This window comes from Paroedura picta, chromosome 5 (genome assembly GCF_049243985.1).
Source record: "Paroedura picta isolate Pp20150507F chromosome 5, Ppicta_v3.0, whole genome shotgun sequence".
Classification (NCBI taxonomy): domain Eukaryota; kingdom Metazoa; phylum Chordata; class Lepidosauria; order Squamata; family Gekkonidae; genus Paroedura; species Paroedura picta.
This window is the reverse complement of record NC_135373.1, coordinates 114680473-114693012: the sequence shown is the minus strand read 5'-3', so window position 1 is coordinate 114693012 and position 12540 is coordinate 114680473. Positions and strand designations below refer to the sequence as shown.

At 44.4% G+C, this 12540-nt stretch overlaps 1 protein-coding gene across 33 annotated transcripts in view; it reads right to left on the bottom strand.

The window, feature by feature from the left end:
- CACNA1C (calcium voltage-gated channel subunit alpha1 C) overlaps nt 1-12540 on the bottom strand; it is a 611497-nt gene that overhangs the window by 112507 nt on the left and 486450 nt on the right. For all 33 annotated transcript variants that reach the window (XM_077340079.1, XM_077340052.1, XM_077340055.1 and 30 more), the window contains 5 exons: nt 11513-11633; nt 9080-9194; nt 8046-8166; nt 7880-7949; nt 2230-2362 (listed from right to left, as the gene is read on the bottom strand). In XM_077340079.1, the coding sequence (XP_077196194.1) occupies nt 2230-2362; nt 7880-7949; nt 8046-8166; nt 9080-9194; nt 11513-11633 (560 nt within the window). The remainder of the gene's footprint in view (nt 1-2229; nt 2363-7879; nt 7950-8045; nt 8167-9079; nt 9195-11512; nt 11634-12540) is intronic.

Genomic DNA, 12540 nt, shown 5'->3' with positions numbered 1-12540 from the left:
CTAACGCTGGGAATTGTAGTCCATGGACATCTGGAAGACCGCAGTTTGACTACCCCTGGTCTAGTCCAACCCGCTACTCCGTACAGGAAAATTGAAACCAGAGGTGTTTTAGCTCCATGTTCAAGATCTCCTCTGGTCATATCGGTCCAAATGATGGTCATCAGAGTGGTCCGTCTGTCAACAGATGCCCTCCCCCAGTTAACTTCATGTGCTGAGAATCAAGAAAAATAATACAAAATATACCTTGGGTGGGACATATGCTAAGCAGACTTATATCCTCCTCAATCCATTGATTTTACGGTTGATAAGGGAGACATTAAAAAAAAAACACCTCCCCATTCTAGCTTCCCTATAATCATCCTGAATAGAATATCAGCAAATAAGCGGGTCCACATTGTCCCCCTTGATTTATCCAGCCAGGTCTCTCAAGACTGGCTTGTTCTTCGCAAATGAAATCATGGATGATGGATGGATTTTTAAAGTACCGACCTAGCATTAAAGAGGAGCAGACTAAGATATGGTTGGTTGCTGAAATGACTCTCTGAAGTCTGAGAAGAGAATTGGAAGACAGAAAGATTATTGATTATCAGTATCTTCTTTCCCAGCAGTTGAGACCCATCTCACCATTGCCTGCTTTAAATATAATGTCCATACTATTGGTTTTTTATCCTGAAGCTCACACACTTCCTCCTCATCTGACTCTCTTCCCTTCATGCGCTCTTAATTCCCTATAGGTTTCCTGGTCAAGCTTTGCAGTTACATCTCAACTGTCAAACTGTGGCTTGTTCTTGTCCTCCTAAATAGACTCGAAACAACGGTTCCGTCATGGTTTCCAATTGGCGTACATGTTTGGGCGCAACGTCACACTAGAATTTGCTGCAGAATGGAGGGAACTGGAGCATGAGCAGAGAGGAGGGAGAGAAAAAAACATATACAAGCAAGGTTCACTTATGTAATGCCAAACTTTGGTTTGGTGTTACATGTAGGCTAAAGTCCATCTCTCTCCTCCCCATGAATTATATATGCAGTGTTCCCCAACCCCTGGGCTTTGGTCTGGTACCGGGCCGTGGAGCCCTCAATACCGGGCCACGGCGGGGGGGAGGGAGGCATGGGTGCCGGCTTCAGCAGCCGAATCGCTCAAGCTCAGGGGAGAGGGAGGCCCAGGGATCGGGGAGGGGGGAGAGGAAGAGCTTCCGCCCCGGTCCCCAGGCCTCCCTCTTCCCACCCCCCTGTCCCCAGCCTGAAAAAGGTTGGGGACCAGTGCTATATAGTACCAAGACTGAAATCTTTCAAAAGTTTGATGGCCAGTGCTCCTTCCCACCATACAAGCATATTACTGCTACAACTACTTTTTAAAAAAATTCGTATTTTAATGCATTTTCCTAAAACTCTCGTCTATGGAGATATAGACTGTTTTATCAGGCAGTCTGCTCCTCTCCTTGTGGGGGCCCATATGTCAGCTGTTGATCTGTTTATGGTATGGAGGCACCGGACAACTACTACGTGTTCGGTGACCACATCAATAGTCATTTGGGGTTGTTCTATTCTGAACAGATTACAAATGGCGACTGAGATCAGAAAATTGACTCCTAAACCTAGACATTTAGAAGAGACTATATTGGCCATAATTCTTAATTTTTTTAACTGGGAACTTAACATAGGATGCACATTCCTCCTTTTGGTTTTAGTTTTCTGGTATTTCATGTCTTGCATAATCACTATTTACATTGTGTGTAACCTTCATTATTACACTGATAGAGATCAGAGAGGTTATACTGGCTTAAATACTGCTTCTGCCTCCACCAGTTGATGCACCAGGAAGGTGTTTTTCTTCACAGAGCACTGAACTGGCTTGCTATTTTTCTGTTTCCAAAATCTTGATGCTCTTTATGATTTAAGGCAGGGGTAGTCAAACTGCGGCCCTCCAGATGTCCATGGACTACAATTCCCAGGAGCCCCTGCCAGCATTCGCTGGCAGGGGCTCATGGGAATTGTAGTCCATGGACATCTGGAGGGCCGCAGTTTGACTACCCCTGATTTAAGGTCTCCCAGATCAATGACAGTGGCATGAGCTTCCCTACAGTAAAGGTGTACCAGGTGGTCTGCATGGAACCAACTTCCCACTGAAGACAGGACACTGCACAAAATGCCTGTTTTTCATAGGCGCAAGCCTTCTGTTATTCTTTTCACACCTGGAGAGCATGCAGGGAAGCAGCAACCTCAAAATACCTGTTGCTGGGGCTGAAGACGAAAAAAGCACTGGCGTCTGGCATTGGCACTGCTTTCTCTTTGAGGTGAAGTTCAGACATTGGGCGAGGACGGGGGCCAACGGGCATCTCAGGCTCTTCTTCTTCCTCCTCTCCTGGAAGAGATAATGTTTAGTTTTTATACTGCCAATCAAAAGTAGCTTTCTGGATTGACTCAGAGGCTGGGTGAACTGAGATGCTAAATGTTCCACAGTGCAAATAATGTGAGAATAGACCTTTTGTAATCCCTGTGTACATACTACTACATGATGGATAGACATTACAGAATGTACCTACCTTTGATTATCTATATTTTTTCCTCCATACGCTTGGATAAGTAACACTGGGCGCTGATATTGAAGCCAAGTTACAGGTTGAAGTCTAGGGATGCCAGTCGTCCAGGTAGGACCTGGAGGTCCCCTGGAATTATAGCTCTTCTCCAGATGACAGAGATCCCCTGGAGAAAGTGGCCGCTTAGGAGGATGGACTTCATAGCAATATATTCCACTGAGGTTCCTCCCCATCCCAAATCCCACCTAATCCTAAATAAATAAAATTCAACGTATGCGAAAGTACCTACAGAATGCTGGGCAAGTTCTATGATTCCCTGTACTACATGGCTTGGTCTGTAAGCTGTGGTCACCTGGAACAGAAGGGCATCCCAACACCTTGCTGTCCTACATTTGTTCTCCTATTGTTTTAGCTGGCAAAGTCATCCCTTAGAAAGAGTGGAGATAGGGCAGGTGGGCAGACAACCTGCAACTCCTTCCATTGCTGCGATTCATGCAATCTGAACAAGGTAACACCTGTCCTGGAGTATTTCTCCCCCTAGACAAATTAACACCACACAGAACATTCCCTGAGGATGGCCACTTTTTGTCCTAACAAGAGACTGAAATAAATCCTTGGAACAGTTGCTATTTTAGAATTCGGGAGAGGGAGAGAGAGAATTAAAGGTGATAGACAAAGCTAAAACTCTTGAACCGAGCTCTTAAGAAAGCGCTTCAGGCACTGTGGAGATCTGTGCCTAGCCCTCAAGGAAGAAACGCCAAGAAGGGCTCTTGGATGGCCTGTAGGAATACAGAGAAGGTTTGAAAGAACACTTTGAGGATTTCAGGCACCTGCAAAAGTTTTGGACCCAGACCAACAACAATATATTTAAGGAAAACACATTTGGATAATTATTTAAACAGAAAAGCTACAAGATGATCCAGAAAATGGTTATATCTTACAGACGGTGGGGACCTGCCAATAATCCCCAAAGCATGCTTTGTTGGATTCTGTCCATAATTCCATAGTGACTACCTGTCCACTGTTTGTCTATTTTGATTTTTCTTTACAGGAATTAAAAAAGAATTTTAGATGCTCCAGCTCATTCCTGAATCAAGAACTCAATAACAGAAGAATGGCACAGAAAGAAGAAAAACAGTCCTCCCTGCAATGAAATGGACTTCTCCCCACCTCCCTTTACTGAAGGAAATCAGCTCAAAGTAATCTCAGGAGGTTTTTGCTAAATGTTCAGGCATGACCTTTGGGGAGCATTCTTTCCATTTGTGCACCATAGCGGGGTCTAGATCAAGTCAAGCCTGAATTCTCCCTGGAAGCTAGAAGGAATACACTGAAGAAGAAGAAGAAGAAGAAGAAGAAGAAGAAGAAGAAGAAGAAGAAGAAGAAGAAGAAGAATTGCTTCTTATATGCTGCTGAGGCTAACGTATGATGCGTTATCAGAAGACAAGACTCTCTGGAAAAGACCATAATATTGGAAAAGTTGAAGGTGGCAAGAAGATCTAACACGAGATGTATTGACTCAATAAAGAAACCTACAACCTTCGGTTTGTAAGATCTGTGCTTGAGCTACACCAGGCTTTCTCAACCAGGGTTTTTTGATGGCCCTGGAAGGGTTTCCTGAATGGGTGGCAGTTAAATAATTTTTAATATATTTCAAAAATGTGTTAGACATTTCTTGGGTGATACGGCCATATATGATGTCAACCGCTCCTCCCCTCTCAAAATGGCCAATGATGGGCCTCAAGGGGGTGGGAAGGGGAGGGGCCCTGGGTGGGCGTGTTCACAGCTTTGCTTCCCGACCATATTCTGCACGATTGCACCACAGGTTGCACAAAGCCTGAAGAATGTTTCAAGGGTTTCTCAATGGTAGAAATGTTGAGAAAGGTTGAGCTAGATTGTCTGCTCTTGTTGAATGCATCACTACCATCATCATATTCATTATTATTGTTTTCCTGCTGAACAAAATCCTGTTGAGGCTGCCCAAAGGAGGCTGCCACAGGAGAATAGAGGGCAAGGTAGAGAGGAGGTATTATAAGCCCCTGGAGAGCACTGACGTCTGAAGACAGCAAAAGAAGATTAACGAGAAAACTCTGCTTAAAAATTTCCGAAGATGGAGAACCCACCACCTCCTGAAGAAGCCTGTTCCACTGAGAAACCGCTCTTAACTGTCAGGAACTTCTGGATGTTTAGACGGAACTTCTTTTGAATTAATCTCATCCCATTGGTTCTGGTCCGTCCTTCCGGGACAAGAGAAAACAACTCCGCTCCATCCTCCATATGGCACCCTTTTAAATACTTGAAGATGGTTATTAGATCCCCTCTCTCCTCTCCAGGCTAAACAGACCAAGTTCCCCCAACCTTTCCTCATACGTCACACTCTATACATCACGCTCTATAGTTACACTCTATATCTTTCTTTTTTTTTAACAAAAAAGCAGCTGGTTGAATTTTGAGCTGAAAAACTATCCAGAACGGAATGGGTTAATCAGCCTTCATGGTTTTTCCCCTGCTCGCAGTGCAAATCTGCTGAGGCTACTTTTGGTTTTTAAAAAATGGCAGAAAAATAACACAGGTCTCAGCATTTGTTCTTTAAACACTTGCTTTGCATGCAGAGGCACACTTAGAAGGTGTTTCAGATACTGTCCATCTTTTCTATAGCGCTGTTACAGGCAAAGGTGTTTACAATCCTAACATGATTCATCCTTAGATGATTACTTAATATGATTCATCCTTGGACTCTTTCCAGTTTCAGAGAGGGAGAACCAATGCAGGCAGGCAGAGCTTTCTCTAAGGCTGATCTGTGTGTTCATCACTGAATAAGAATTTCCTTCCAAGCCACTGGAGTACCCTGGCTCACAACCCCCCCGGAGGCACAATGGCCATGGCTACAGTCGTGGTATGCACACACTGTTGCAGCCCAGTATGGGCAGCACCGCATGAGATTTCTTCAAGAATGCCAAAAGCCAAGCAGTGGCAGGCACACGCAACTCACTACAGGCTGAGCATCACCATGACTGTTTATGCACTGGAGGTTTCCTGCCAGGCTGCAGGCTGGAGTTTTAGTCATGGCAGGCTGCCCCACCTTTTCCTGTACTCATATGGGGGAGCATTTGGCCCGGTGCACCTCATCTGCCCCTTATTTGTGTTCCTGCATGGAAGCAGGGGCAGTGAAGTTCCCAGTGCATAAACGGTCCATGTGCACAATGGTTTAAGTGGTCCTCCCATGACCACCACAAGCTCAGCTGTCTCATCAATAGATTTTTAGTTGTCAAGGTTCTTTCAACAGAGTGAAAGCAGGCCCTGTCCATCTCAGAGGGTAAGGTCTCAGCTCACTAAGGAAGAATCTTCCGTGTTCGCCTACAAACTTTGAAATGTGTTTACTGTCTTTAAGGAGTGATCACATGTTTTCTGAGAACTGTGGTCAGTAATATAATTTTACTCTTGGCAGATATCTAGAATAACGAGTAGCCTTAGTGGAGATCAAATGTCCATGATTTGCCCATTTTCTATCTTGCCTTTATGAAAATATATATGGTGGGATATAAATTCAAATATAAATAAATAAAAATACAAGTGAATAATCTGGTACCAGATGCACGGTTCTTCAGAATCTAACTATGCCCCTAAAAGAGCCCTGCGCTCCACCGCCACCAACCAGCTAATGGTCCCTGGCCCTAAAGAAGTCTGCCTGGTCTCGACCAGGGCCAGAGCATTCTCTGTCCTGGCCCCCACCTGGTGGAACAAGCTCCCGGAGGAGATCAGGGCCCTGACGGAGCTTAAACAGTTCCGCAGGGCCTGCAAAAAGGAGCTCCTCCGCCAGGCATTTGGTTGAGACCAGGTACAACCAACAGCAAATGAAGGGCCCCCGCTCCCCCCCCCGCTCCCCCTCCCCCCTCTCCCCCCCTTCCTCCCAGAACTCCACCAGAGCGCTCTGGACCTGTTGTGGTATTGCACTGTTCCATCATTATATTATTTTATTATATTGTTATACTGTTACATTATTCTGTTATATGGTTACAACCACTGTTATTAATTACTGTATGTTTTTAACGAAGACTGTTTCATGTATCGTTGACTAGTTTTAATGTAAACCGCCCTGAGCCTTCGGGGAGGGCGGTATATAAATCTAAATAAATAAATAAATAAAAAATAACTATCTTCTGAATGTGAAGAGGCCTGGCGGAAAGAGCTCCCGGAAGTGCTGAGGGCCTGCCAAAGTTCCGCAGGAACTACAAGACGGAGCTCTTCCACCAGGCCTTTGGTTGAGGTAAGGCTGACCAAAGATCTTGCCCCTCCTCTGGGGTTCCTCATTTGTACATCACCCATGGGGGATTTGGTGGGTTTCACAGATTGGTGTGGGGATGAAGGGGAGGGGACGGGGATAGGGTTCTGGTTGTTTTTGTTGACTGAACTTTTGTATTGTTTTACTGTATGTTTTATTGTTTTTAGCTGCCGCGAGTCAGCAAGCCGAGAATGGCGGCCTACAGATATAATCAATAAAATAAATAACTTTTGAACTCTAATAGCTGAAAGCATGTCCAAAGCTAGAGATGGGATGGGGGGGGGGGCTCAGAGTTAGGGTTTCAATGCTCTAGATAGCTCCTTGACTGTTCCTGTGGCCACAGGCACATTATACCTTCTATGCCCCCCGCTTGGGTTATTCAGATGGCGAATTATACCCCTCTTGAGTTATTCGGACAGTGGCTTAGGTGCTATTGACCCCTTTTATTCCTCCTTTTTATATTAGGGGAATGGGCAGAGATTCTGCTGCATCTTATGTATTTTTTGTATTTTATTTTCAATTGCAAATTTTGGTTGAGTTTTTAAGGGGAAGTCTTATCGGGAGTTTTATGCACATTTTGTATCCCGCCATGAGCCTTATTGGGAGTGGCGGGTAAGGAATTTAATAATAATAATAATAATAATAATAATAATAATAATAATAATAATAATAATAATAATAATAATAATAATAATAATAATAATAAAAATAAAAATAAATGTATATCTACTAATGTACACGATTTACTCAGATGCCAGAATTCGAGATACCAAAACCATGTTCAGTACAGAATCTGCAAACTCTAACCATATATCAAATAAAGTATGACAAAATGCCATTTCTACTGGGTGAAGAATCCCATTATGAGTTAGAGTTCTGTCCACCGACATCTCTGATATAACTACAAATATCATTTGACCCTTCACAAGATTATTAATAGCCAACGACTTTTATCCGTTGACACGGATCTCTTTGTGATCCAGCAGTAACCGCCTTAAATATCTCAGCCTCTTGTGCTGATGGGGAAGAAAAAAATGATGGAAGCGAAGCCAGGGGGAGTTACCTGGTGTTTCGGTGGTAGGATAGGGATTCTTTTCTTCATTTTCATTTGGCTGATATTCGTCTACATTGCTCTGTCAGAAAGAGAAGCGAACAGAATAGAGCGTTCATTACTTCGTTGATTCGTTCATTCACAAATGGTACCGGCTTGAGGGGAGCAAGCTGCAGACCTTGTTAGAAGGTGGAGACTCGCCGTCCGCCGTGATCGATTTCAGCTCAATTTTCTCCTCCTTCGTCTCCCCCTCCACAGCCGGCTTCTCAGGCTCCTGCTTCTTTTCAGGGCTAGCTGTCCTAATAATGCCACAGACAAGGGGAAAAGAGCACATGTTCGTGGAATACAAAACAGGGCTTCCTGCTGCAAAGTATAACCCATCCTGTCGACAAAGACCAGGTGTTTGTTCTTGGAGCAGCACAACGGCCACCTACCTTATTTAAACCTACGCAGCCCCCCCCCCCCCCAACTTGCCTTGGTGCACAGAATTGGCAACACACTTTTGTCGGCATCTTGCTCATAAAACATCTTGCGAAAAGACAGGAATGCCAACAAAGAATTCTGCTAAGCATGAATGGCTAAAAAGGGATTGCTTTGTTTCTCTACTTAGGCCATCTGTTTAACAATTTCGCTTGAATTGCTATGCCATCCTCCCCTTCGGTTACTCTACAGTGCTAGCTGGGCCAGCTGAGCTAGAGGTACACTTTAAACTAAATAATGTTCTAAAACTCTAGCATGCCTCCTAGAGAAGTGCAGCTAAGACTTAACTTTCCATCCATCCATCCATCCATCCATAAACCCACCCATCCACCCACCCACCCATCCATCCACCCATCCACCCATCCATCCATCCATGCATCCATGCATCCATGCATCCATGCATCCATGCATCCATCTTTATTGGCATACTAGCATATTACAAAATATATGGCAGAAAGGTCAGTTCATATGTATATATAAATAGACAACAGCAAAACTGTTAAAGCAAAGTTACACTTGTGACTAAGTAGTTCAACAAAAATTTAGCGACCGTGGCCGTAATCTTAGCTGAATATTCTACTGAAGGGTATTTTTCCCCACAGGACACTAGCCTATGATTCATACTGGGGACGACAATACCAAACAAGAAACTCTTGTTTGAACAGACTCTTCCTATCTACAGTCAACCGACCCGCACTTTTTTGTATACAAAACAATAAACAAAGCATTTACCTAGCTAGTTTTTTCCTTTCTTTTTCCTCTTCCTCTTCTTTTTGGGCAGATGTCAGGCTCTCTGCATCAGCAAGATTGTCCACAGCAATGGCCAAAAAGACATTCAGCAGGATGTCTGTTTACATATTCGCTTAAAGAAAACAAGCACTGGATAGGAAAGGGCACTAATAAAGTCCTCAGTATTTTTGGTAAGCGTATCTGAGAAATGGACACTGTTTTCTTCTGACACTTTCCATTTACAGAGGTTTGCTGGGGAGCAGCTGCTTAGGGCAACCTTTCTCAACTTTTTTACCATTGGGAAAACCCTGAAATATTCTTCAGACTTTGAGAAACCCCAGATGCGGCACTATATGGTTGGGAACCATAACTGCACGTCTACCTGGGGCTCCTCCCCTTCTCACCCCCTCAAGGACCCTCACTGGCCATTTTAGGAGGGGGGGCATGACCACATATGGCCACATCACCCGAGAAATGTTTAACAAATTCTAAAAATATATAAAAAATTATCTACCACCCATTTTGGGAAACCCTTCCAGGGCAGTCAAGAAACTCCAGGGTTCCACGAAACCTGGCTGAAAAAGCCTGGCTTAGAATCCTCTCTTTTCAAGGAGTAAAGTCTTTTCAACAACACAGCTAGGATTTTAGTTTTGACTCCAGCGTTAGGGAAGTCCGATTCTTGGCGATCCCATGGCTCAACTGTCGCCCCACCCCTTCACACCCCCTCCTGGCCCATCATTGGCCTTTTTAAGAGGGTGTCATATATGGTCAATATCACTGGACAAACGTTTAGCAAATTTTTAAAAATATATTTAAAAAATTAACTCCCACCCATTCAGGAAACCCTTCCAGGGCTGCCAAGAATCCCCAGGGCTTCACAAAACCCTGGTTGAGAGGGCCTGGTCTACCCATAAGCAAAGCTGGCTATGTGCAATATTGATACAGCAGGGAGAATCATAGAATCATAGAATCATAGAGTTGGAAGGGGCCATACAGGCCATCTAGTCCAACCCCCTGCTCAACGCAGGATTAGCCCTAAGCATCCTAAAGCATCCAAGAAAAGTGTGTATCCAACCTTTGCTTGAAGACTTCCAGTGAGGGGGCGCTCACCACCTCCTTAGGCAGCCTATTCCACTGCTGAACTACTCTGACTGTGAAGTCACCCTCCCTGGATTACTTTAAAGCACAGGTATGAATAGACCTGCTCAAGTTTATCACTCTGTTAACTGAGCTCACCTGGCACCGATCAAGTAGTTGGACCGAGATGCTCTTAAAACCTCATGAGCTTAATTCCGGTCACTCTGCCCGAATGCTTTCAGCACAGCAGCACTGAAGCAGAGTAGCTAAGAAACTGAGTTGTGACCCGCAAAATCCTTGGTTAAAATCTTGCTCCTGCCTTGGATTCAGCTACTGGCAAGCTTCCCCCTCTCAGATTCTGCCTCTCTGCACAATGAAAATGATAATATCCAACCTGTCTTTACTTAGAGGCAGCTGCTTGTAGTCAAAGGCAACCTGAAAGAGAGGTCATGGCTTGCCTTGTATATCCACCCCTCTTCCCTGCCTGGCCAGCTACTTACAAATGTTTTTGCATTGTTGTAAAAAAATTGTTTGACCACCCGTTCTCCAGCAGCTGCATTGGTTGCTGACCGAGTTCCAGGTCAGATTTAAGGTGCTGGGTTTAACCTTTAAGGCCTTACGCAGTCTGAGACCTGCATACCTGAGGGAACACTTCCCTGTATATGCCCCCCCCCCCCCGAAGAGCGCTTTGCTCAGCAAATTCCAACTTGCTGATAATTCCCACCCCAGAAAGGTGCACCTGGTTTGGACCAGCCTGGTGGAATAAACTGTTGGCAAAGACACAGGTCCTTATGGAACTTCCAAAGTTCTGAAGGGCCTGGGAAATGGTGCTCGTCCACCCACTGCCACGCTTCTAAGGTCTATTCGGGCCCGCAGACTACTCCACAACTGGGGTTCTGGTCCAGATTGTTGGCCCCCATTTCGAGCCAGGCTACAGAGTAGTACTTCATAATTTGCATGCCTGGCTCATTAGAATGTTTTTGGAACAAAGTGATTCTAGTAGGACTTACGGAAACTGGATTTTAGCATGACCGACTATTACTTTTTACAAATCTGCATTCGATCTGTTTGCATATACTGATGTAAGCCGCTCTGAGACGATTTTGGAGAGAGGTGGCCTAAAAATATCACAAACTAACAAATAAAATAAACAAAATGACTGCAAGACAAAGTATTTCTTCTCCACCTAAAACTTTTAATGATCAAAATGATCTTCAATCCACTGCGCATTGTTCTGTGCCTTAGATTTCAAATCCCCAAAGATAACATTGTTAGTACAGGGAGTCCTAGAAGCTGTGTAAAATCACATTTCTCCAAACCAGCTTTTTTTTTTAAACGGTAGATCGCATTGAAGGATACAGTTCCCACAGATGAAGAGGATGATGAAGTAAATACAGACCAACATTCCTGGAAAAGAGGGGCCGCCATAAGCCATGATCCCATCATACATGACCGAATTCCAGTCCTCCCCAGTCAGGATCTAAATGACATATTCCCACCAAATAGGGGGGGACACAGTGTTAGATGGGGCAGAGAAAACCCACAAAACAACCTTGTTCCAAAAGAGAAACACTGCCCTGATCTATCTTGAAGGAGTCCTTCCAAACACTTAAGGGTGTTTCTATGCAGGATCGATTCAAACTATTCATGCTAACCTTGTTCAACTTCTGTATCCATATTCCTCACTATTTATTTTATTTGTGATAATGGAACTAGAAGATATGGCAATGTAATGGAATTTTGAGTTTGACTCCCTGGCCTTGGGATAGATAAAGGTAAAGGTATCCCCTGTGCAAGCACTGGGTCATGTCTGACCCTTGGTGTGACGCCATCCAGCGTTTTCATGGCAGACTCAATACGGGGTGGTTTCCCAGTGCCTTCCCCAGTCATTACCGCTTATCCCCCAGCAAGCTGGGTACTCATTTTACCGACCTCGGAAGGATGGACGGCTGAGTCAACCTTGAGTCAGCTGCTGGGATTGAACTCCCAGACTCATGGGCAGAGCTTTCAGACTGCATGTCTGCTGCCTTACCACTCTGTGCCACAAGAGGCTTTCTTGGGATAGATAGTTACTAGCAATTCCCTGGCAGAAATGTTTCACAGTTGTATGGAGACGGATGGAGCAAGCAGCATATGGGGAGGTGAGAGACTTTGATCACTGATAAAAGGTAGTTTGGTCTCTCCTTGTGTTTTTGTAAACTACACTGAATTCCAGGGGATTGATTGGCTGTTTTGACAAAGGATTATCATTGGCTGTATTTGGTTATGACACAGTCTACTGATGTAACATAACTGATTTTTGTTATATATTCCCTGTCATGGAAGGAGATCATAGTCTGATGAAGAGTGCTTGCACTCAAATGCTCACGCCCTGAATAAATCTTTGT